The 18,883-nt window shown below is 33.8% G+C and overlaps 1 protein-coding gene across 3 annotated transcripts in view; it reads left to right on the top strand.

The window, feature by feature from the left end:
- Window positions 1-536: 536 nt before the first annotated feature.
- LOC134857118 (uncharacterized) overlaps window positions 537-18,883 on the top strand; it is an 83,523-nt gene continuing 65,176 nt past the window's right edge. The window contains exon 1 of one of the 3 annotated variants that reach the window (XM_063873487.1): window positions 537-828. In XM_063873487.1, coding sequence (XP_063729557.1) covers window positions 736-828 — 93 coding nt within the window. In that variant the 5' untranslated portion in view covers window positions 537-735. Of the gene's footprint in view, window positions 829-4,967; window positions 6,117-18,417; window positions 18,769-18,883 lie in introns of those variants that run through there. The other 2 variants (XM_063873486.1, XM_063873488.1) reach the window with 2 other exon arrangements.

Genomic DNA, 18,883 nt, shown 5'->3' with positions numbered 1-18,883 from the left:
AATTCAGACCAATTATTGTTGTGTTCGCTGATTTTACGAGGAAAACTAAAAAATATTGCTCGCTTGCTTTATTCGCTCGAATTAGGTCAAAAAATCAAAAATTTCAAACCAGTTTTTCTCAACATTGAGAAAACTTCTTGGAAATTTGTTAAGATAGTTCGGATCAAGACTAAAAGGGCTTTAATATGATATAACACTCAACCTTGTCCGATGATTATTTGTAGTAGCTGATTTTGCGTAGAAAACAAAAAGAAAAAAACTATAACACACCCGAATACAAAGTTCCTCTCCATTTACAATGGTCTGAACAATAATCATGTGTGCCGTAAGGCCGTTGCTAAAAACAAGTGTTTATTCAGTCGGAAAAAAAAATAAGCTGAAATTTTCAACTCCAATTGCATTAATAATTTATAATACACATTGACATTCTCATCGACTCACATGCTAAAAAGATTTAGTCCGGAAGAAAAAATATTTCCGATCTTTGATAAGAGTCTTAAAATTCAGGCCTGAAAATAATCTTTGTTTAAGGTGCCTTCGAAATTCTGCCCAGTTCTAATAGACATCCCTCAACCCACTAGAAGAGTAAGCAACCTCAGCTCGCCAGGCTTAGGCTACCCCACCCCCAACCAGAGACAGACGTCAATCAGCCAGACCAGCCGCGTGTCCATATCCGCCTCCGACTACGCCCCCAACTCCTACTACCTCAGACACAGAAGGGGGGTTACTATTGGGATGCAAGACTCGGCAGGTAGCGGGAGGAAGAGGTTCGCTGGCCTCAAACACGGGCTGAGTGTTCTGAATAAAGACCTGCAGATGACATTTCTGGTGAGTGATCTTCAAAATTTTCCATTACGTAACAATGGCCGAAATAAATTTTCCAGAATTTCGGCACTTTTCTGCAGTGTCATCTGCTAACTCAGTACAATCATAAAATTATGATAAAAGTAATGGCTCATTCTGTAATGCTGAAAAATATTAGAACTAGAAATTATATCAACTTTTGATTAGCGCTGAAATTCTTCGATACATGATCTGCTAGATACCAGTTAGTAAATTAACCCGAAAGTTCCTTACCACTTTACTTCTTTCAAAAGTACGAGAACCAATGGTAGTATTGATGATGATACCCGTGCCCAGTGGATTTTCTATGCAAGATCTGAAATTCTTCATTTCGTACATAAGTTGCTTCTCAGATTTCCGACTTATTAGACCGATCTTTAATAAGAGTTTTAAAAATTCAGGCCTGAATTTTTACATGAAATTTTAAAAATTTAGATCTAAAATAACCTTGAAAAACAAAACTTCAATTCTGAATTTAAATTTGAGAAACCCTTTGTTAAATTACAATATATGTAATTCTAGAAGACTATTGAGTCATTGTTTTTTGCAGTTTTTGCAATACACAGTTTCATTTAGACTAATTAGCGGTAGAAAACTTAGTTATCGGTAGAATAATTAAACAAACAATTTATTTTTTCAAACCAAATTTCTTGTTTATTAGTTATAAAAAGTTCTCAAAGATTGTAGGAGCTCATATCAAATTTTTCAATTTCATGAGCTAATTATGCATTTCCGATATTTATCTCATATTTTGGTAAATACATGTAACAGTATCTAATTAGGTTTTTGCTAAGTACCTGCTAGAAGCTATTAAGTACAGAACTATCTAATAGCAAAAAAAAATGCCTCAGAATAAACATGATAAACAAAGTTTCAGATCTGAAATTAGACCAAAAATAGATTTTTTTTGATCTGAACTAATCATGAAACACAAAAATTCAGATCTGCAATTAGATCATAAAAAGAACTTTTAGATCTGAAATAACCTAAAACACAATTTTAGATCTTAAAGAATCCAAGCGTTATATTAACAATTCACAGTTCACTTTAGATCTGAAATTTAGATCTGAAAAAGGTTATTTCAGATGTGGAATAGATCATTTACTAGGTACGGGTAGTACCATTTTACCCAGTTAATGAAAGGTATTATTGTCAAATAGGCATAACATGAAAGTTTTCAGTGCAAATAATTTCTGAGCGCCCTTACAATTTTATTTTCTAAAATTATAAAGACTAGTTTTGGAATTCCATTGAATCGATCGTTACATGGAGTAAAAAAGCGCAAAATAATGTTAAACTGAAAAAAGTTTACTCGTATCCGATCAAAGGCCCGAATGCTCCTACTACATTTTTGTTTTCTATGAATAATTTAAAATATAACAAATGATGAAGTTTCAAAAAAAAGTCATCACGCTTGTTAAGTACACAGTTATACATTTTGCATATATCAAAGCATTAAAAAGACCGAAGAGCAAGCCCCAATCCAATTCGGAACAATTTCTAACAATTATTAAATCTTCGCTGACGCTATAATAGCACGAAATATATCGCACGTTAATTGTCCCAAATTGGCCACGCTGGCAATATTTAAACTCCCATAATTTTACGAAAAATGAGCACAGTTGAAAAATTATTCAAAATTGGAGCTGATGACAACAATATCTTTCGATTGTTTTGAAAAAACTCCGTCGAAATTGCTAGTTAAAAAGTCAAAATTGGTCTGGAGAAAAAGAACTACCCCGTGCACAAATATTTCCATCGAAAGTCGGAACGAAAAAAAAAACTCTGAAATTTTCCATCGCTCATCGGGTTGGTTCAAAACCAGCTAGATCTTTGCAGACTCTGATAAAAAATTTCCAAAGGATTGGATCAAATATTTCAGCTGTAAAAAGCAATTCTTAAAGAGCACATTATACGTTGGATCCAATATCTTTAATTTTTTGCCAAAACTCCACATTCGAAAAACTTGTAACAATGTGCTTCAACAGATTGATTTTTTTGATGCTAAGGGTACAGCCAGATTGAAGGAACGCGATACGGCCAGGCAGTAACCGCCATTTAAAAAAGTTCAAGTTTTATTCCTAAACCAAATATGGATCTCGATCACTTACTAGCAATTTTCAGAAATTAAGTGAAAGAATCCATAATTTCGCTAGCTTACGTATACTTTACTTCAATTCTAAAACAGAATTTTTGTGTATAACATTGGCACAGAGATCTTTCAATAAGAGTTCAACTTCTCTAGATTCTGCACAAAGTCTGCGAACTCACAATCATTCATTTTTATTATGTTTTTTTTTCTCATTTTCGCTTGTTGCCTTTAAATATTGTTAATTCTTCATTTTTGAATGTTTTTAATTATTTCATACATATCAAAGGCAAGACTTTGCACTAAAATGGGTTAGTTAGCTGTCCCCTTTTTAATTCTGGCACATCATGGTTTCACGGTATGTTTGATTTTATACAATCAAGAATGAGATTTTAAAAAAATTTCTTTTAAAAGAAATTGAATGCTTATTAAATTGTCGAAAGAATTGCAGATTCGAAGAAATAGCTAGCAAATGCTTGTAATCGAGCTAAATAACCTCAATTGCTATAAGTGGTTTTAAGTAGTTTTATGCTTCAAATGAAGCGAGGCGACGTAGATTTTGTTCGCGTTTGCTTGGTAGAAAACTTAGCTTCGCTCAGACTGACAATTGGTAAATTTCCTTGACGTTTTTGGCATAATTATAGATAACAATAATTAGTTTGAAATAACTTTTGGTTCGTGTCTAAATTTTTGATGGATTTCATTTTGACTTCCCTCTCTCTGTTGGCTGCGGGTTTTAGACACGCTTGAAATATCCGTTTTGATTTCCTAAAGCTCTCAATAAATGTGACTTTTTGACTAATTTATAAGATGTTTTTAGTGAAAAAAGCAAGCAAGCTACAATTCCTGGTCGCTTTCCACACCTTTCGGAATAACATCATTCCATAAAGCTACGACACTGATCTATCTGTAAGGTAAAAAAGACGTTAGCTAATCATAGAAAGTGGACCAACATCTGGAAAAACGGAATTGGTCCCAATGGGTGGGCTCTCATATTTAATCAAGCATTCAGCGTCTCTTTTGGTTTAAATCTACTATGAGAACTAACCCAAATATAAATGAGACTGTCTAGATTATTAAATCGACCATGAAAATGTCAAATTTGCTCTCTTCGCCCAAGAATTCCAACAGTTGGCGCGCTCTTTATGACTTGATCTGACGCGGAGCTGAATATAAAACAGTTCCTCAAGCCAGTTTTGATTAATTATCGAGGGATCTTTTTTGAGAAAATCATTCAGTGCTGGGATTGTCCCGTAAAGTAATTCATTTTGGGATTTCGATCAGCGCTGGCATGAGTTTAGGGTTTAAAATCCCTGCGGGCGCATATGTAATAACTAGCGCCCATATATCTCCCCGTTAGAACATTAACAAGACACCGCTGGTGCATTTAAGCGCCGAAAACTTAACTTTAACTACTGTTAAGCATTTATTAATACATTAAAGCTCTCCGTTTTCCGATCTGAATGAAATTTTAAAATAGTTAAGTGGCTGTCAATTTCTAGTCCCCCCGTTATTATTCCCTCGAGTATGAAAATACAATTTGGCGGGCACACTGTTACACCGGGCTAATTTTATAAATTTTGGGTTGAGCCATCTCTCGGCTTCTTTGTTTTTCCAGCGGCGTTTAATCCAGACTAGTGGCTTGTCAAACAGCCAGGAATATTTAACAAGTACTAACTAGTTCCGTTATGTTAAAATTGCAAAATTTAGACTACGAGGAACGTGGAAACGGCCAATTTGGATCAAAAACCCTTTTTGAACTTTGAAAGCCTATATTCCTTAGAGAAAAAAACACACCCTTAAATTTTAATGTTCTATTTTCAATGATTACTTCAAATTCGTCCATTTGACTCCGAATTTTATCAAATGGAAAAAGCACTAACAAACTGGAAAAAAAAACATTAACTTTTATCAGAAATAAGAACTAGTGAGAAAGACAGAAAACTTTTAATTTTATTATTTTTGTTAGTGAATCATTTGCCTTAGTGACTATTAGCAGTTTTTGTGAAGGATTTCGGTCTTTTCCAATTGTCTCCTCATAGCTACGTCTGCTTATTGGCCGTCGACTGTTTCACATTCTAACGAAGCCCACCTGTATAAACGTGGAGATAGTATTATGCACTGGATTTCACAAGTATCTGGAACATATGAATGACCCCGCTGATTGTTTATAAATATTATAATTTATTACTTCTAAACCTTCCGACCAAATCTGCAAATCCTCTTTTTGTTAAGAAAATTCAATTTCTCATTCTGCAGATTCAATTTCTCAACCTCTCACCTAGAATTAGTGATTTAGAATTAGTAGTGACATAATTGTAAACAAAAAACAACTATACCAGTTAGTTCTCTGAAATTTCATTTTCTTATCAAAACATTTCACACCAAAAGCTATAATTCGTCCAATGAATTGTAACTAAAAGTTATCAAAACAATGAAAAAAGACAACAGTTCTCATTTTTTATCCAAATAAGAATCGACAGATTTCGCGGAGATACCTGTTCAGAAAAACAAAGCAAATGTTACAAACCAACTTAGCGAGAGCAAAACTATTAAAGCGAGTTATTTACAAGAGGGGCTTCAGACCGAACATCCTTTGACCAGTTCAAAAGACGAGACTTATTTTTCAAAGCAATGCGGCCACTTGTCTGAAAAAATGGTCACTGAACCAACTGCGGAAGATTTGGCGAACTTGACTAATTTGTCGCCACTAGCACCTGTCGATCAGTTCAACCAAAACTCCGAACTTCCAATAATCAGGACAAGAAAACAGAACCTCGCATCTTATAGAAAACTTAGCACGCCGCCAAAGTTTTTCTCTTCCTGCAATCCACCGTTGCGCCAAAGATCCAGCACTTCCTCTTTCAAAACATCAAAGAAATTCAGCACTTCCAGTGATAAGTCGGCAGTTTTGACGTTGTCGGCTGCTGTTTTATTCGACATTCCTTTTGTTATGATCGCACCCGACGTTATTGAAGGCGCGATTGCGAATAAAAACCGACTAATTCATGAAACCGAGGTTATGGAGGAGATTCCTGCTGCTGAGAAACTGGGAGTTGACTTGGATTCTGAGATCCCGAATGTGTCGGAAAAAGTGGAGGAGTCGCCGAAGACTCCAAAAAGAATCTCGCCTGCTCTACGGAAGCAATGGTCGCATCTTCATCCAATGGTCACAGAGAAACAGGTTCATTTTAGCGAGAGCGTCTATCTAATTAATACAACCGAAAGAGTCTTGATGTTTTCAGACTATACGTCTTGGCAGGAGCGGATATAAGATTTTCTCGAAGGGGCGGATTTTCGAAAAAGCTGTCGATCATTTTTTTATTAGGTCGACCAAATTGATTTTCCGAGCGCTCTCAGAACACTATAAAAAAACTGTTTTGGAAAAAAAAGTTTGTACCGCAGCCAATATTTTGAAAAAAAAACAGGTCAAAATTGCCATTTGTCAGCAGTTTTTTTCAGCTCTTTTTGATTGATGAGAAGTCGAATCCCTGAGGAAGAAGCTTCCGAATTCTTATCGCTTATGTTAATGAGATAGATATCGACAAAAACAAATGTGTAAAATAACTAAACTAGTGTTGAAAAAAAACTTTCCAAACTTGTATGGCTATAATGACTGCTCTGCTGCTTAAGAAATATTTAGGTCGATAATTGAAGCAAAGTTCTTTATCTTTACGTTTATTATAGTTCGGATCATTTGAAAGTGGGAGGAATTTTCTATTCGGGTGAGTTTTAGTTTTTTCTTTTCTTTTTTTCTTTTTGTTTCCAGGCAAAATTAGGTACCACAAAAAATTGCGCAAATGGGCCGACTGATGTATCATACTAAAATTTTTTGAGTCGTGATTCGAAAGCCATTAAAAATTTGTTAAAAATTTGTTCTTGCATCGAGAAAAAACGGTTTAAATTTTTCAGTTTTTTGTCTAAGTTCAAGCTTTTTTTTTCTTACTTTAAGACGTGAAAACTTACTTTTACAAAAATGTAGTTGTTTTGGAGCATGTTAGCGCCATTCTTGAATTGAAAACTCCAAAAAGTCAACATTCAAAAAATTTCTGCAAAAACAGATCAAAAAAACTTCTATTTTTTAAATATTTTTGTTTTCTGAGTTATTTTTCTACAAAACTGCTGTCCAATTTGCTTGTTTTATTATGAATTTTTAAAAATTCTATTGTTTTGTCAAAATTTTTTGTCACACCACGCAGGAAAAAAAAACGAAACTAACTTGAACACAGAGGCGAAGCTTCGCTTCGCAAACCTTAGCCAGAACACGACAAAAAACAGCTTTTATACAGTGCAATAAGAAAGAGTGGAATTAAACCTCGAAATATTGAAACTTTGGGAGCGTCTCGGATTTGGACTGCGACCTGTTGCGATAGAGAGATCAAATGTCTCGTGCACTAATCACTCAGTCACGGAGTTTTAATCAACACAAGCATTAGCCGCAAAGAGCAAACACTATGAAATTTTCAATCTTGCGCAAAAATGGCGCAAATGAAAACTTTCAATGAACATTTTTAATTGCGACTTAGATTGTAAAGTTAGAAGAAAAAGAAGGTTCGTACTAATACACTAGGCCGCTCGCAATTTTAAAAAGGTATTTGTTTTAGTTTTTTTTTACTATGGTCGGAATATCCTGTGCTACTTGCACAGTAACTGGCTATCCTTGTTTTGTTATGTGGACAAATAATGAAACACCCATTTTGTAGAATGACATCATCTTTGGGATTTCAAAAAAAGTTGGTTCGAAAGGGAGAAAGAGAAAAAGAGAGGGGATGAAGGAGAGAGGAGAGAGAAGAGAAGAGAGAAGAGGGAAAACAGATAGAGAGTCAAAAAAAAGATATATTTTAAATTTCGCGATCAAACTTAACGATTTTCCCGAAAAAAATACAGGTTTGAAAACTTTCTTTCATCCAGAACTAATTCAGTTTTGTGTTTTGTTAGTTGAATTGTTGTATGAACGTTTTGAAGTTTTCATCAAAAAACCAATTTTTCTATGATAATATATATAATTTCACGCTTAAGTGAAAGCTAATGAGGAGCACCTTAAGGGTATTTTTTCTTAAAAAAAATTCTAAACTTTCAATAAAAACTCCTTTTTGTTGAACATTTTATGTAACATTCGCCCGGAAGTATATACCGACGGAAAATAAAGCTAGGTCATAAAACGACTGGCTAGCGTCTAATCACAGCTTCACACGCTTTTTACCGTCTCTACGACAGCCAGTTCATTGTGAGTTTCACTAAAACCGGGTCGACGAAGTCGTTACAGCTTAAAAGCTATCGACCAAACGGTGCAAATTAACTTAGTTTTTTGAAGAAAAAAAATGAGCTCATGGCTGGGTCTCAGTATCCCCAGACCACGAGTGCACTCCTAAAACAGGGCTACTGCATTATTATTATATTACTATTGTTTTTGTTCAGTAGATAAAGTCATCATATCTATCGGAGATGGATCAACCCTTTCCCTCAACTCCTAGCTTCTCATTATCTGAAAATGAGTCTGATGTTAATCTTATTCAATTCAAGACATTCTGGGAAGCTAAAAACTGTTAAAAAAAAGTTCGTAGTCGTTTTCCTATACCCCTCCGGAGTCTTGAATCCGGACAAAAAGCTGTCTTCTTCGCGACCAGGAAGGATAGTAAAATCCTTCCTTTAGCCCTCCTGGTTCTCGGGAATTGCTTTGTTACGATTGTAGCTGCACAATCGTTACAAATCGGAGCGCTCTTCCTCGAATAATGTCGATTGTTATTTCAAGCTTCTTCTGTCTTCATTTCACGCCAGTTCCTTATGCACGAAAATCGTCTGTCTGGTTTTTGCGGTTTCAGTTGTCACAAACTTTCAGGGTCGTGGCGTGTCTTTATTCGCAACTGAGTTTTTAAAAATTAATAAGTCAGTCAAGACTGACCCCTCCCAATTCGTTCAGTTCGTCGAACAAGCACATTAATCTTTAAAATTAACACATCGTACGCCAAAACTGTTCGAAGTTAAATTCGTCCATGACATGCGTTTTCAGGTCATTCTGGTCAAAATGTCACACAATTTGGTTCGTAACTAACAGCTTCACGCTTATTCTTAAATTCATTAAAAAAAACTCTTGCTTTTTATAATTCGTTAATGCATTTGTTTCATTCAAAACTAAAATAATTTTGCAAAGTTATCAATCACAGTTTTCAAGGCGGTGCTGTAACTTCATAACTCAAAAAAACTCAAGAACTTCGATTGAAAACAAAATCAAATCTTTGATGTACACATAACTGCTCTTTTTTCAAATCCTGTAATTCTTACCAGAGAAAAATTGCCAGGTGAAAACAACCTGAACGTTCAGACTGCATTTTAGGGTCTATGGAGTTGTAGGGGTTGATTTATGGAAAATTAAATGACAACTGCAAGCCGTAATATGCTCAAATCGGATCAAATCTGATAGGCTAGAAAACAAAGCTTATCTCTCTCCTAAATTGAGCTAAGGGTAAGATTTTTCACTTGGTGGGATCAACAAATATGAAAAAAAATTTTAGTTCCAGTTCTGAATTTTTTTTTTTTTTTCAGACCAAATTTCAAAAATATTTGTTTCTCAACTCATTGTTGCCTGGATCTTCGTGGGCCCCAGAGTTCGCTATCTACTATATTAACCTGACCACAGTCTATCTAATTGCTCATTTCAAAATTTGTTGCAGAATTTTCGCGTTGGAATTACCCAAAACCGTAAAAAAGTTGAAATTGAACGGAGCCAAACTAATTGGCCTTATTATTTCCATATACGACTCCCAATTTTGTATTTGAAACTTGATAGTAATAGCCTAAAATTCATAATCCTGATACAAGCAGCCATATGTTGCATCATTTGCTCTACGTTTCAGAAATTTAGAAATTTTTTTATAGTTTTTTTTTTGCATGTAGGGTGTGTTTTCTAAAGATGTACTAGCGATTTTTTGCTTCATCTATAGCCTGGTGTCATGTATACAGGAGTTAAAAAGTTCTGTGATATATCACTAAAAGGCCATTTTAAAAAGATTCGAATAATAAAACACATGTTGAGAAAAAAAATCACTCTGTTTGTGCAATAATGATCAAATCAAAAAAGAAAGTAACCAATTTTTTGGAAATATTCAAAACGCAGTCCCAAAAATGAGGAGGAAACAAAAATTGCTTGAATTAGTGTTTCAATTATTTATTCGTTTTTCAATTAACTTTATAAAATTATCTCGAATGGGTAACTGCGCGTTATATCAAAATTAGCCTCTTATAAAACCATTCAAATTTTTAGGACAGTTTAATACTCAAAAATTATTATAAGTGAATGTATTTTTGTTTGAGCCAAAAAATGTCTTTTTTTCCCAATTCCTGGCTCAAATGTCATATTCAATTTGTTGCTCAAAAACAAAATTTAAATTTTTTGCTAAATTTTTTTAAGGTCATACTTCTCTATGATTCCGTTGAGAAGCTTACTTTGATATAACTAGCAAGTCATTTGACAAATTAGGTTTAGCGTAATTTTTGATTGATTTAAAACAGCCAAACCCATTTTTGAGGTAAATTTGGTAAAACTCCGGTCATGTATTGTTCTCATCAATTTTTTGTCTAATATCAACCAAATTTGAGAAAAACTTGTTTAAAAATTAAAAGTTTGTTCATTTTAACAGCATATTTAAATCAGCACTGTAGCTTTTCAGAATTTTATCGTATAACGTTTTTAATTTCTGAAATAATTCTGACCTTGAGAGTTTCAATTTGAGTTGAAATTATAATTAACACCATTTATTGACGCTTTATTTTTCGGTCAACAAATCTGAATAAAAATAATTAAGCCAAGACTGCTCATTCCGACGTATGATAGTTTGTCACTAATTTTTACGTCTTTCAACAAATTTTTTTATCTAGAATGCTGTAGTGTTTGACCAATTAAATTGCTGAAGTTCACCGCTATTGGCAACAATTTGGCATTAACTATACATCCAAGTTTTCAAAATTGCATTTGAACTGTCATAAGAGCAAAGCAAAAAAAATGCGCTAATTCAGAGGTGTTTAAAAACATTTTTTTTTCAGCAGCGACCTGTTATGCAATTTTTCAATACAGAAAAACACATAAAATTTCATCAAAAGGCAATCGCGGAACTTTGTAGAACTTCTTATGTTAAGTTTCAGCTTAAAAACCGCAATAATATCAAAAATTTAAGACGTTTACAAAACATTTGTTAGCTGCTAAATATGGCCAATCCAAAGACAATATGTTTTCTTAACTTTCTAAAAATGATCCTTAGAAAAGTTCATTTATTGATGCGACCTTCAATTTTTCTGAAATGGTTTGTATAAAAAAAGTCCGAAGCTGTAAGCAATGCATAATTTGATTTTAATGTACGATTCTATTTAGTAGTATTGATTTAATTAAAGATACACTTGAAATTATATTAGAAACTCTTTTGAAAACTCATTTACTGCCAATTTGCAAATCAGAACTACTTTTTTGATGAGAAGCAAAAATCCGCCCATTTTTTTCATTAACCGTTTGAAAAATATATTTATTTTTGTGAAATTTTTAAGGTCGAACCAATCAAAAGTCACAGAAAAAAGCAAATTATGCAAATTATTCATTAGCGTTCTTAACATGTTCTATTTAATGAAAGAAAAACGGATCTATTCAAAAGAAGCAAATATAAACCCATGCAAGACTACTCGTATCAGGGCAAAATCTTGAAGGTACTGATTGCCTTTTGATGTGTACGGAGCATTTTTTGCTCAGACAATTATTAATTTTTCAAAAAGATGAAAAATTAAAAATAAGAATTATGAGAATTTTCTTTTGAAACCATCGCTCGACATGCCGTATAAAGTACAAAACTGAGAAATTTTGGAAAAAAATCCCAGAAGGCTTAAAACTACGATTACGCATCAAAAGCATGAAATCTATTGCGGGTTAATTGTCGCGAATTGGTCAAATTGGCAATCTTCATACCTCTATTATTTTAGCAAAAACAGTCATTATTGAAACATTAAATTAGTATAATTAAATTTGGTCTCAAATTGCTAGTTAAAATTAGAAATTTGCCTGGAAGAAAAAACTACCCGGGTACAAATATTCCAGAAATATCTATAAACTATTTAGATTAATTAGGCCAAATAGCATGCCTCACTTCAATTTAGACAATTTTCAAGAAGGTGTAACGACTTTTTGTATCAAAATGAAGTCCTGAATGTTGCGACGGCTCTTTAAAGCCTATGGATTAGTGTTTGCTTTCAAAAAATTGATGAAATATATTTTTTTTAAAAAGAAGAAAAATTGTCATGAAAATTTTTTCTCACAATCTAGCCCCAACATTCTATCCTAAGTACAATTGACATATTTCGCATGTAGCAAAATATTCAATAGAACAAGTAGCTTGCCGCAATCCAAATTGCAACGATCTCTAAGACGGAATAAATCTCTGCTCATCTGTTCAAATCTCAAAATATATCGCTCGTTAAGGTCTCAAATTGGCCACATCGGCATTTTTCAAAATCTGTTTTTGTGAATATTTATTTGTAAATTTTGGCTTTAAATTGAGCTCAAGACAACCATACCGTTTCTAATGATGTTAAAAAACTTTATCAAAAATTGCTAGTTAGAAAACCGAAAATGATCTGGAGAATTGAGGACTTATTGGAACAGGACTGCTCGTATCAGGAAAATGGCATGAGTGTTGCGTCTGCCTTTGAAGGTTTACGGACCAGCGTTTGCTTTTGAAACGACGATTTTTTTGAAAAAAAAAATGATGAAAAAGCTTCGAAAAAAAATTAAGATTTTTTTGAAAATCCTCCCGCACACGCTATATTAATCTCAAAATGATATTTTAGCATCTGACAAAAGTATTAATTAGGCGAAATAGCATGTCTCACTTCAATTTAGGACAATTTCCAACAAGGCTTAGGACTTCGCTTATGCGTTAATAGCAGGAAATGTATCGAGGGTCAAATGTCCCGAACATGCCAAAATAGCAATCTTCATACTTCCATTATATTAAGATAAATCGTTACGGATGAAAAAAAATTGGTCTGAGCTTAAGGCAAAACTTCCATTCAATTAACATTTTAAAATTTTGTCACAAAAAGATAGTTAAACAGTCGAAATTAGTCTGGAGCAAAAACAAAACACCCCAAGCACAAATATTCTATCACTTTCTTCAAAAGTCGGAACAAAATCTTTTTTTTCCATATTTAACTATTATGATTTATCTTCCACAAGTTCCACAGTATTATGATTTAGTATCATCAATTAGCTTTGATAATATTAGAGCGCTTTTAATTAGCTTTAATTATCTTTCAGTTAGCTTTTCAAGCTTGTCGAGGGAGGGGGAGGGTGACGGCGACCGCTTCCCCCTTCATTTCTGGTTGCCAATTTTTTCCAAAGGGTTCCCTTTTAACATATTTTGACGACTTTTCCTTTTTGTCTGGCCAACATCAAAAAATTTCTAAGGCGCCTCAGCTGCCAATATAACTAAAATCGAGCTCATTTTGCTCATTTTTTTGGTCAAATGTTTTTTTAATAAAGAACAAAACATCTTTTTTAACCTGTTTTTTTTTAAATTTGCTGGCGGCGCAGAAATTTTTACTAAAACAAATTAATGTTTTTATAGTTTTTTCGGAGGGCTTGAAAAATCTAATTGGTTGACCTAAAAAAAAAGTCGTCAATATTTCAATTTTTTTCTCTCGAAAAACCGCCTTCCCTAGAGAAAACTCTGCGCACGCCCTTGTAATCAAGCCTGATACTAAAGTCGTTTTAACTTTTCGGTTCACGTCTTTTGAGTTGAAACGTTGGCTCACAGAAATTTTGTATTGCATAATGCCGGAGCCATGCATTTTGCATATGTAAAAACTTGATTTTCTACTTGGACGGAACTTCAAGTTTCACCGAGAGCTACTGCTAGGAGGCCAGATGCACGCTTTGAAAAAAAAATAATACTTCAAGGGTAACAATCGGATTGCGAAAATGGAAAAATCAATACAAAAAAACTATACATCTGCACGAAATTTTTTTGTAGCGCAACAAATGATTCGAAAAAAAATTGTTTTCAATTTTGTGCAAAAATTATTCAACCAATAAAAACTTTTAATGGAATCCCCTCCATCCTAGGAATACTCATATCTATTTCTAATAACTCAACTCCAGGCTATTGCTTGAAATAAATAATTGCGCTCCTCGGACAATTCCGAGAACAAGAGTTTGTTTTGAGAAGCGTAAACCAGAAAAACAAAGCATCAAAAAATAAACATCTTTGCAATTGTTTCACTGTTCTCTAAAGCTACTAGTTTTTTTTCAGTTTTTGGTGGTAGAAAATGCCTTTTTTACCCAGGAATGCGTTTCTCAGCAAGCCTCAATTAAATTTGGAGCATTTTCTTGGGCTGGATGTTTTGCCACGCTTAAATAACTTGCGTTACACTGTCAGGATTATGGATAAACTCTCTAAAGCAGACCATTGTCAGTGACAATTTTCAAACTCCCAAAATTTTACAAAAATGATCGGGGATAAAATATTTTTTTAAAATTAATTTTAGAAAGTCCATGTCTTCAATGGGGCATAAAATTTGTTTATTAAAAACGATTATTTCGATCGCCAAAATCCGACTAAAAAAACCACCCCAAGCATGAGTATTCCGTTTTGTTCGGAACAATTAACATGCATCCTCAATTACCCTATCACTTAGTTTTTCAGCGCTGAAAAAATTATCATTTAAAAAAGGATTCATTTTTTCTTATACTTCGACCGAAGATCTATGTTTATCATTGCATATACTAAATTACAAACATGCCGATTGGTACGGGACCACCCCAATTGATTTTTTTTATCAGCACGGACTTGTGAATTCTAGAATTTGGTCACGGCTTCTGCCAATACTTCTTCTGATCGAGCCGATATCTTTTTGATAATTTTTATGGTTGAAAAATTAGACAATAAGCAAGTTAGACGGATGCTGCACAAACCATTTTAGACGGAAATTTTATCTCAAAGAGCTGGTATACAAAAAGAGTACATAATCCCATTGAATATCAAAATACCTATGATACATGATACATAAAACGTTAATAAGATTGTTGGAAAACTTTTTAAACTGCATTAATTACAAAAATTTGAAATCTGAAAAATTGATTAACCTTCAGGAAAATTCGAACGGAAGTTACATGCAGCCACAGAAATTTAACTTATATAGAAGAAAACAATTTTTAGACACCATAACAATACAGATACGTCTAATTTCCCATAATTGTAACTTTTCATCGACGTCTAAATTCAACATTTTGGTCACGTCTAATTAGCTTGTTGTCCAATTTCTTAAGCCCTGATAATTTTTCACTGTTTGAATCCATTTAGATCACAAGGAAATTAAACGACTCCAATAAAACGGAAAATAAATGTTGAATTTATTTCGCAATACTCGAAGGAACTGTTTTTTACAAAAAAAAATATACCGCAATAAAAATATCGACTGTCTAAATCAAATTGTAAAAAAATATTTCACCTCCGACTTTGCAAAGTTCTGGGAGCTTGAAAATAGCCAATTTGGCCATAGTCTGGTGGAGTAATTTTTGTGCGTTTTAAAATTTTATTCATAATGTTGAAAACGTAACGCAAATTATTTATCTATCACAAAATATCCCCATGGCGATTTATCTAGCACTACAAAATCGTTCCAAATTAAAATGAGGCTATCAAATTGGTCGTACTAATTCCGTATTACTAATATTTTCCCACTTGATCTTTGAGAATGTCCAAAATTTTTAGTTCTCCAATGTTTCCTTTAACAAAAACTATTCGAGACCAAGTACAGGGGAGTAGGAATTTTCAGGGCTTTGGGATCTATCTTTTTTTTTGCCGCAGTACGCTTTAGACAGGATAGTCTGAATTTAAGTCACTGAAGTCTGAAACTATAGTTTGTAATAGTCTGCGCACCAATCAAATTTTGTGAAGAGTAATAGAATTTCGAAAAATTTTGGAATTTGGACAAAAATTTTACTACCATTGGAAAATTTGCAGACTGAAAAGGAGAAACTAATTAAACGGGTTTGCGACAGGTTGCTATGAAGCTACGGTTAGCAGGTTTTTGTGGCATTTTTGAGTCCTATTTTAGTTTTGATCTAGCATTCTTGTGTCGGAACATCCCGTTTAAACTTCATGAAAATGCTGATTATACTGGACTGTCCTCATGAGTTGTTGTTGTGACCTTACACTTTTGTCAGATCCATCTTGAATATTTCCTGTGAATGTCGCCTTCATTCAGTTCTTACTTTTTGTGAGCTTGTGTTCACCAAGTAAAAGTGTTGTGAGGCTTTGTTGAGATAAGCCTTATATAATGTAGCTTGTTGTGCTTCATTGTTCCGACTTTCGTAACGAAAGTAACGGAATATTTTTGCTCGGGTGACTTTTTTTCTTCAGACAAATTCCGATTTATTAACTAGCCATTTTTGACGGAATTTTTAAATATCATTCGAAAGGTATTGTTGTCCTGAGCTCAAATTCGAAAAGATATTTTACTTGTGATCATTTTTCGTAAAGTTCAGAACATTCAGGGCTTTGGCCTGATACGAGCAGTCTTGTTTGGTATTTCATGTCAAATACTACACAACAAGCAACAGCACATGAGGTTTATCTCAAGAAAACCTCAAAAAAAGGCTGAAATCATTCAAATTTTGCTTTTTTCTCGATGTTACATTAGGAAGATCTAAGAAATTTGGTTATTACATTATATTAGTTATGCTGAAATCAAATGCTCCTTTGATTTTTTTATCGAAGGGCGCAAAAGTGCTCAGCTTTTTATCGATTTGTTATTATTAAAATTGAGTCTACAAGATGAAATCAAAAACACTATCACCTCCATGCATACCCTAGCACTAGATGTGACAAACGGGGCCTAGGAAATTAAAGGATAAGCAAATTAGACGACCTTATAGAAACTGTATTAACGGACAACCTGTTTTTACTCAGCTAATTTGCACGCAATTACCAAGCAAGTTAATGTCTAAATTCCGTTATTTTCTGATCGTCTTATTTCCTGTCGTCTAAGTTCCTAAACCCCGTGATAAACGATAAACTTAAGCATCGGGTAGATTGGGATAAAATATACTGTCCTGCTCCCTGTCTGGACATAACACTGCGAACTCGAGCTGTGTGATTTTCTGATTTCATGACACCTGCTCGATTAGTACCGAATAGCTTATTGTCAAGTTTAATATAATAATAAATAATAAAATCGTTCACAAATCAGGCATTTTACAGAAATTATATATTAAAAACGCACAATTTTGGTAGCGCCGATTCGAATGGTCATCGTAAGGCTGCAAACCTGTTTGCAGGTGCCATTTGAGAGCAATTTGGAGAGTCAGAACCCATATTTTTGGTATTTATCCAATTGAAACCTAAAAATTTACATAAACCGTATTTGTTGATTTTGATCTTAGCCATAAAGACCAAAGATTTTATTTATGATGTCTTAAAATGAAACAAACTAGTTATTCATCAAAAGAAAAAAATTCAGCCCAGTTGTTATCAAAAAACCATTGATCAGAACTCAGTATCATGTAGATATAGGTCTCTGAGTTTAAGAACAAACTTATTAATTCAATATTAAACAATATTAACTCTTCCGCCATTTTTTTTTTCAGTACACTGAGCTCAAAGCCAATAACAAAACCTCGGCCAAACTCATTTTTTGTCGTTATCTTATAAAAACATATGGCATAGCGCAGTCAAAAATGTAGTTTCAGGGTCACAAAAGTTTGAAGAGGCTTATAGACATGTTCCGATTGCGGTTTGAAAAGCCAAGTCTCCAGATTTCGAAGTTATATAAATTTGCAATCAATTACTTGCTGTTTTTTAAAGCTACGAAGAGAAATTAGCTTCAAATTAGCTTTAGACTGGCCTGTATTTTATCCAAATGTAATTTTCGACACCATTTTCTGTCAGTTAGTTGAATAACTAGTCCAGTTATAATCCAGGTTCAGCAGTCGAGATCTATTTCAGTTATCCAAAACTGGGAATGAATCGAAACTTTGTGACAACAACTAGTGCAGTCAGCCGACGAATGTTCCTAGTGCAGGAAAAAAACCGTCATCAAAAAAAAATCTGGCAAAAAAATTGCTCAAATTTAAGTCACAGTGATTTAAAAAAAGGCTGGACTTTCTTGATTTTTGAGTTTTCATATGCGACTTCTAACTTGGAAATGTGAGTTGTTTTGCTTCGACGTTTTGGCTATTTGAAATGTTAAGTAAAAATCAAGATAAAACTAAGCTGTGACAAGTTTATAGCCAAGGGTAAAATACAAGTCTCTGTTTTCCTAGAACTGTCGGCTCATACAGTTTGCAAAACCATCGTCTTCGTTTCCAGTTGAGAAATCACAACTGTTTCTATGTACCCTTTTTAAATCGGCGGGCGAAATCAGCTCTTTATGGAAATATTTCCCCCTAGGCTGTGTTTTGGAGATAATAAAAGCTCTGATCTGAACAAAGCCACCCAGTAACCTGTTTCCAATATTGTACTAAATCTGGCTTCACAAAAACTTTACTTGGGTGTTTTGACAAGTTTCCTGGCAATTTTGAGCTAATTTGAAAATTAAAGACCGAGATTTAATTTAACTTCACAGTTTTTAAACTTAGAAGGGCGGTCTTTCATAATTCTTCTGCAACAGCAAGTTCGAGGTTTCAGATTTCGGATCGTACCAGTGTTTATACCTGAGAGATATTATTGGCCATAAACCTCCGATTTCCAGTCCCGAATCTGCAAAATAAGTACATGGCGCGGAGTGCAAGTCAAATTTCAGCTTTTCTTATTTCTTTTTCCCAGAGACATTTGAGTTCGCCCGCGCCCTTCTCTCAAGTAAGTCAATCAACTGATTATATATATCTAATCCTTGACACTTGCACGTGCACAAATACAAAACCAACTATTTTTTTTCTGGAGGTATCTTTTATAGCTATTTCAAAACTTAATT

Source organism: Symsagittifera roscoffensis, chromosome 1 (assembly GCF_963678635.1).
Source record: "Symsagittifera roscoffensis chromosome 1, txSymRosc1.1, whole genome shotgun sequence".
NCBI classification, from domain to species: Eukaryota; Metazoa; Xenacoelomorpha; order Acoela; family Convolutidae; genus Symsagittifera; species Symsagittifera roscoffensis.
Note: the sequence above shows the minus strand (reverse complement) of the source record. Positions and strands in the feature narration are given on the sequence as shown.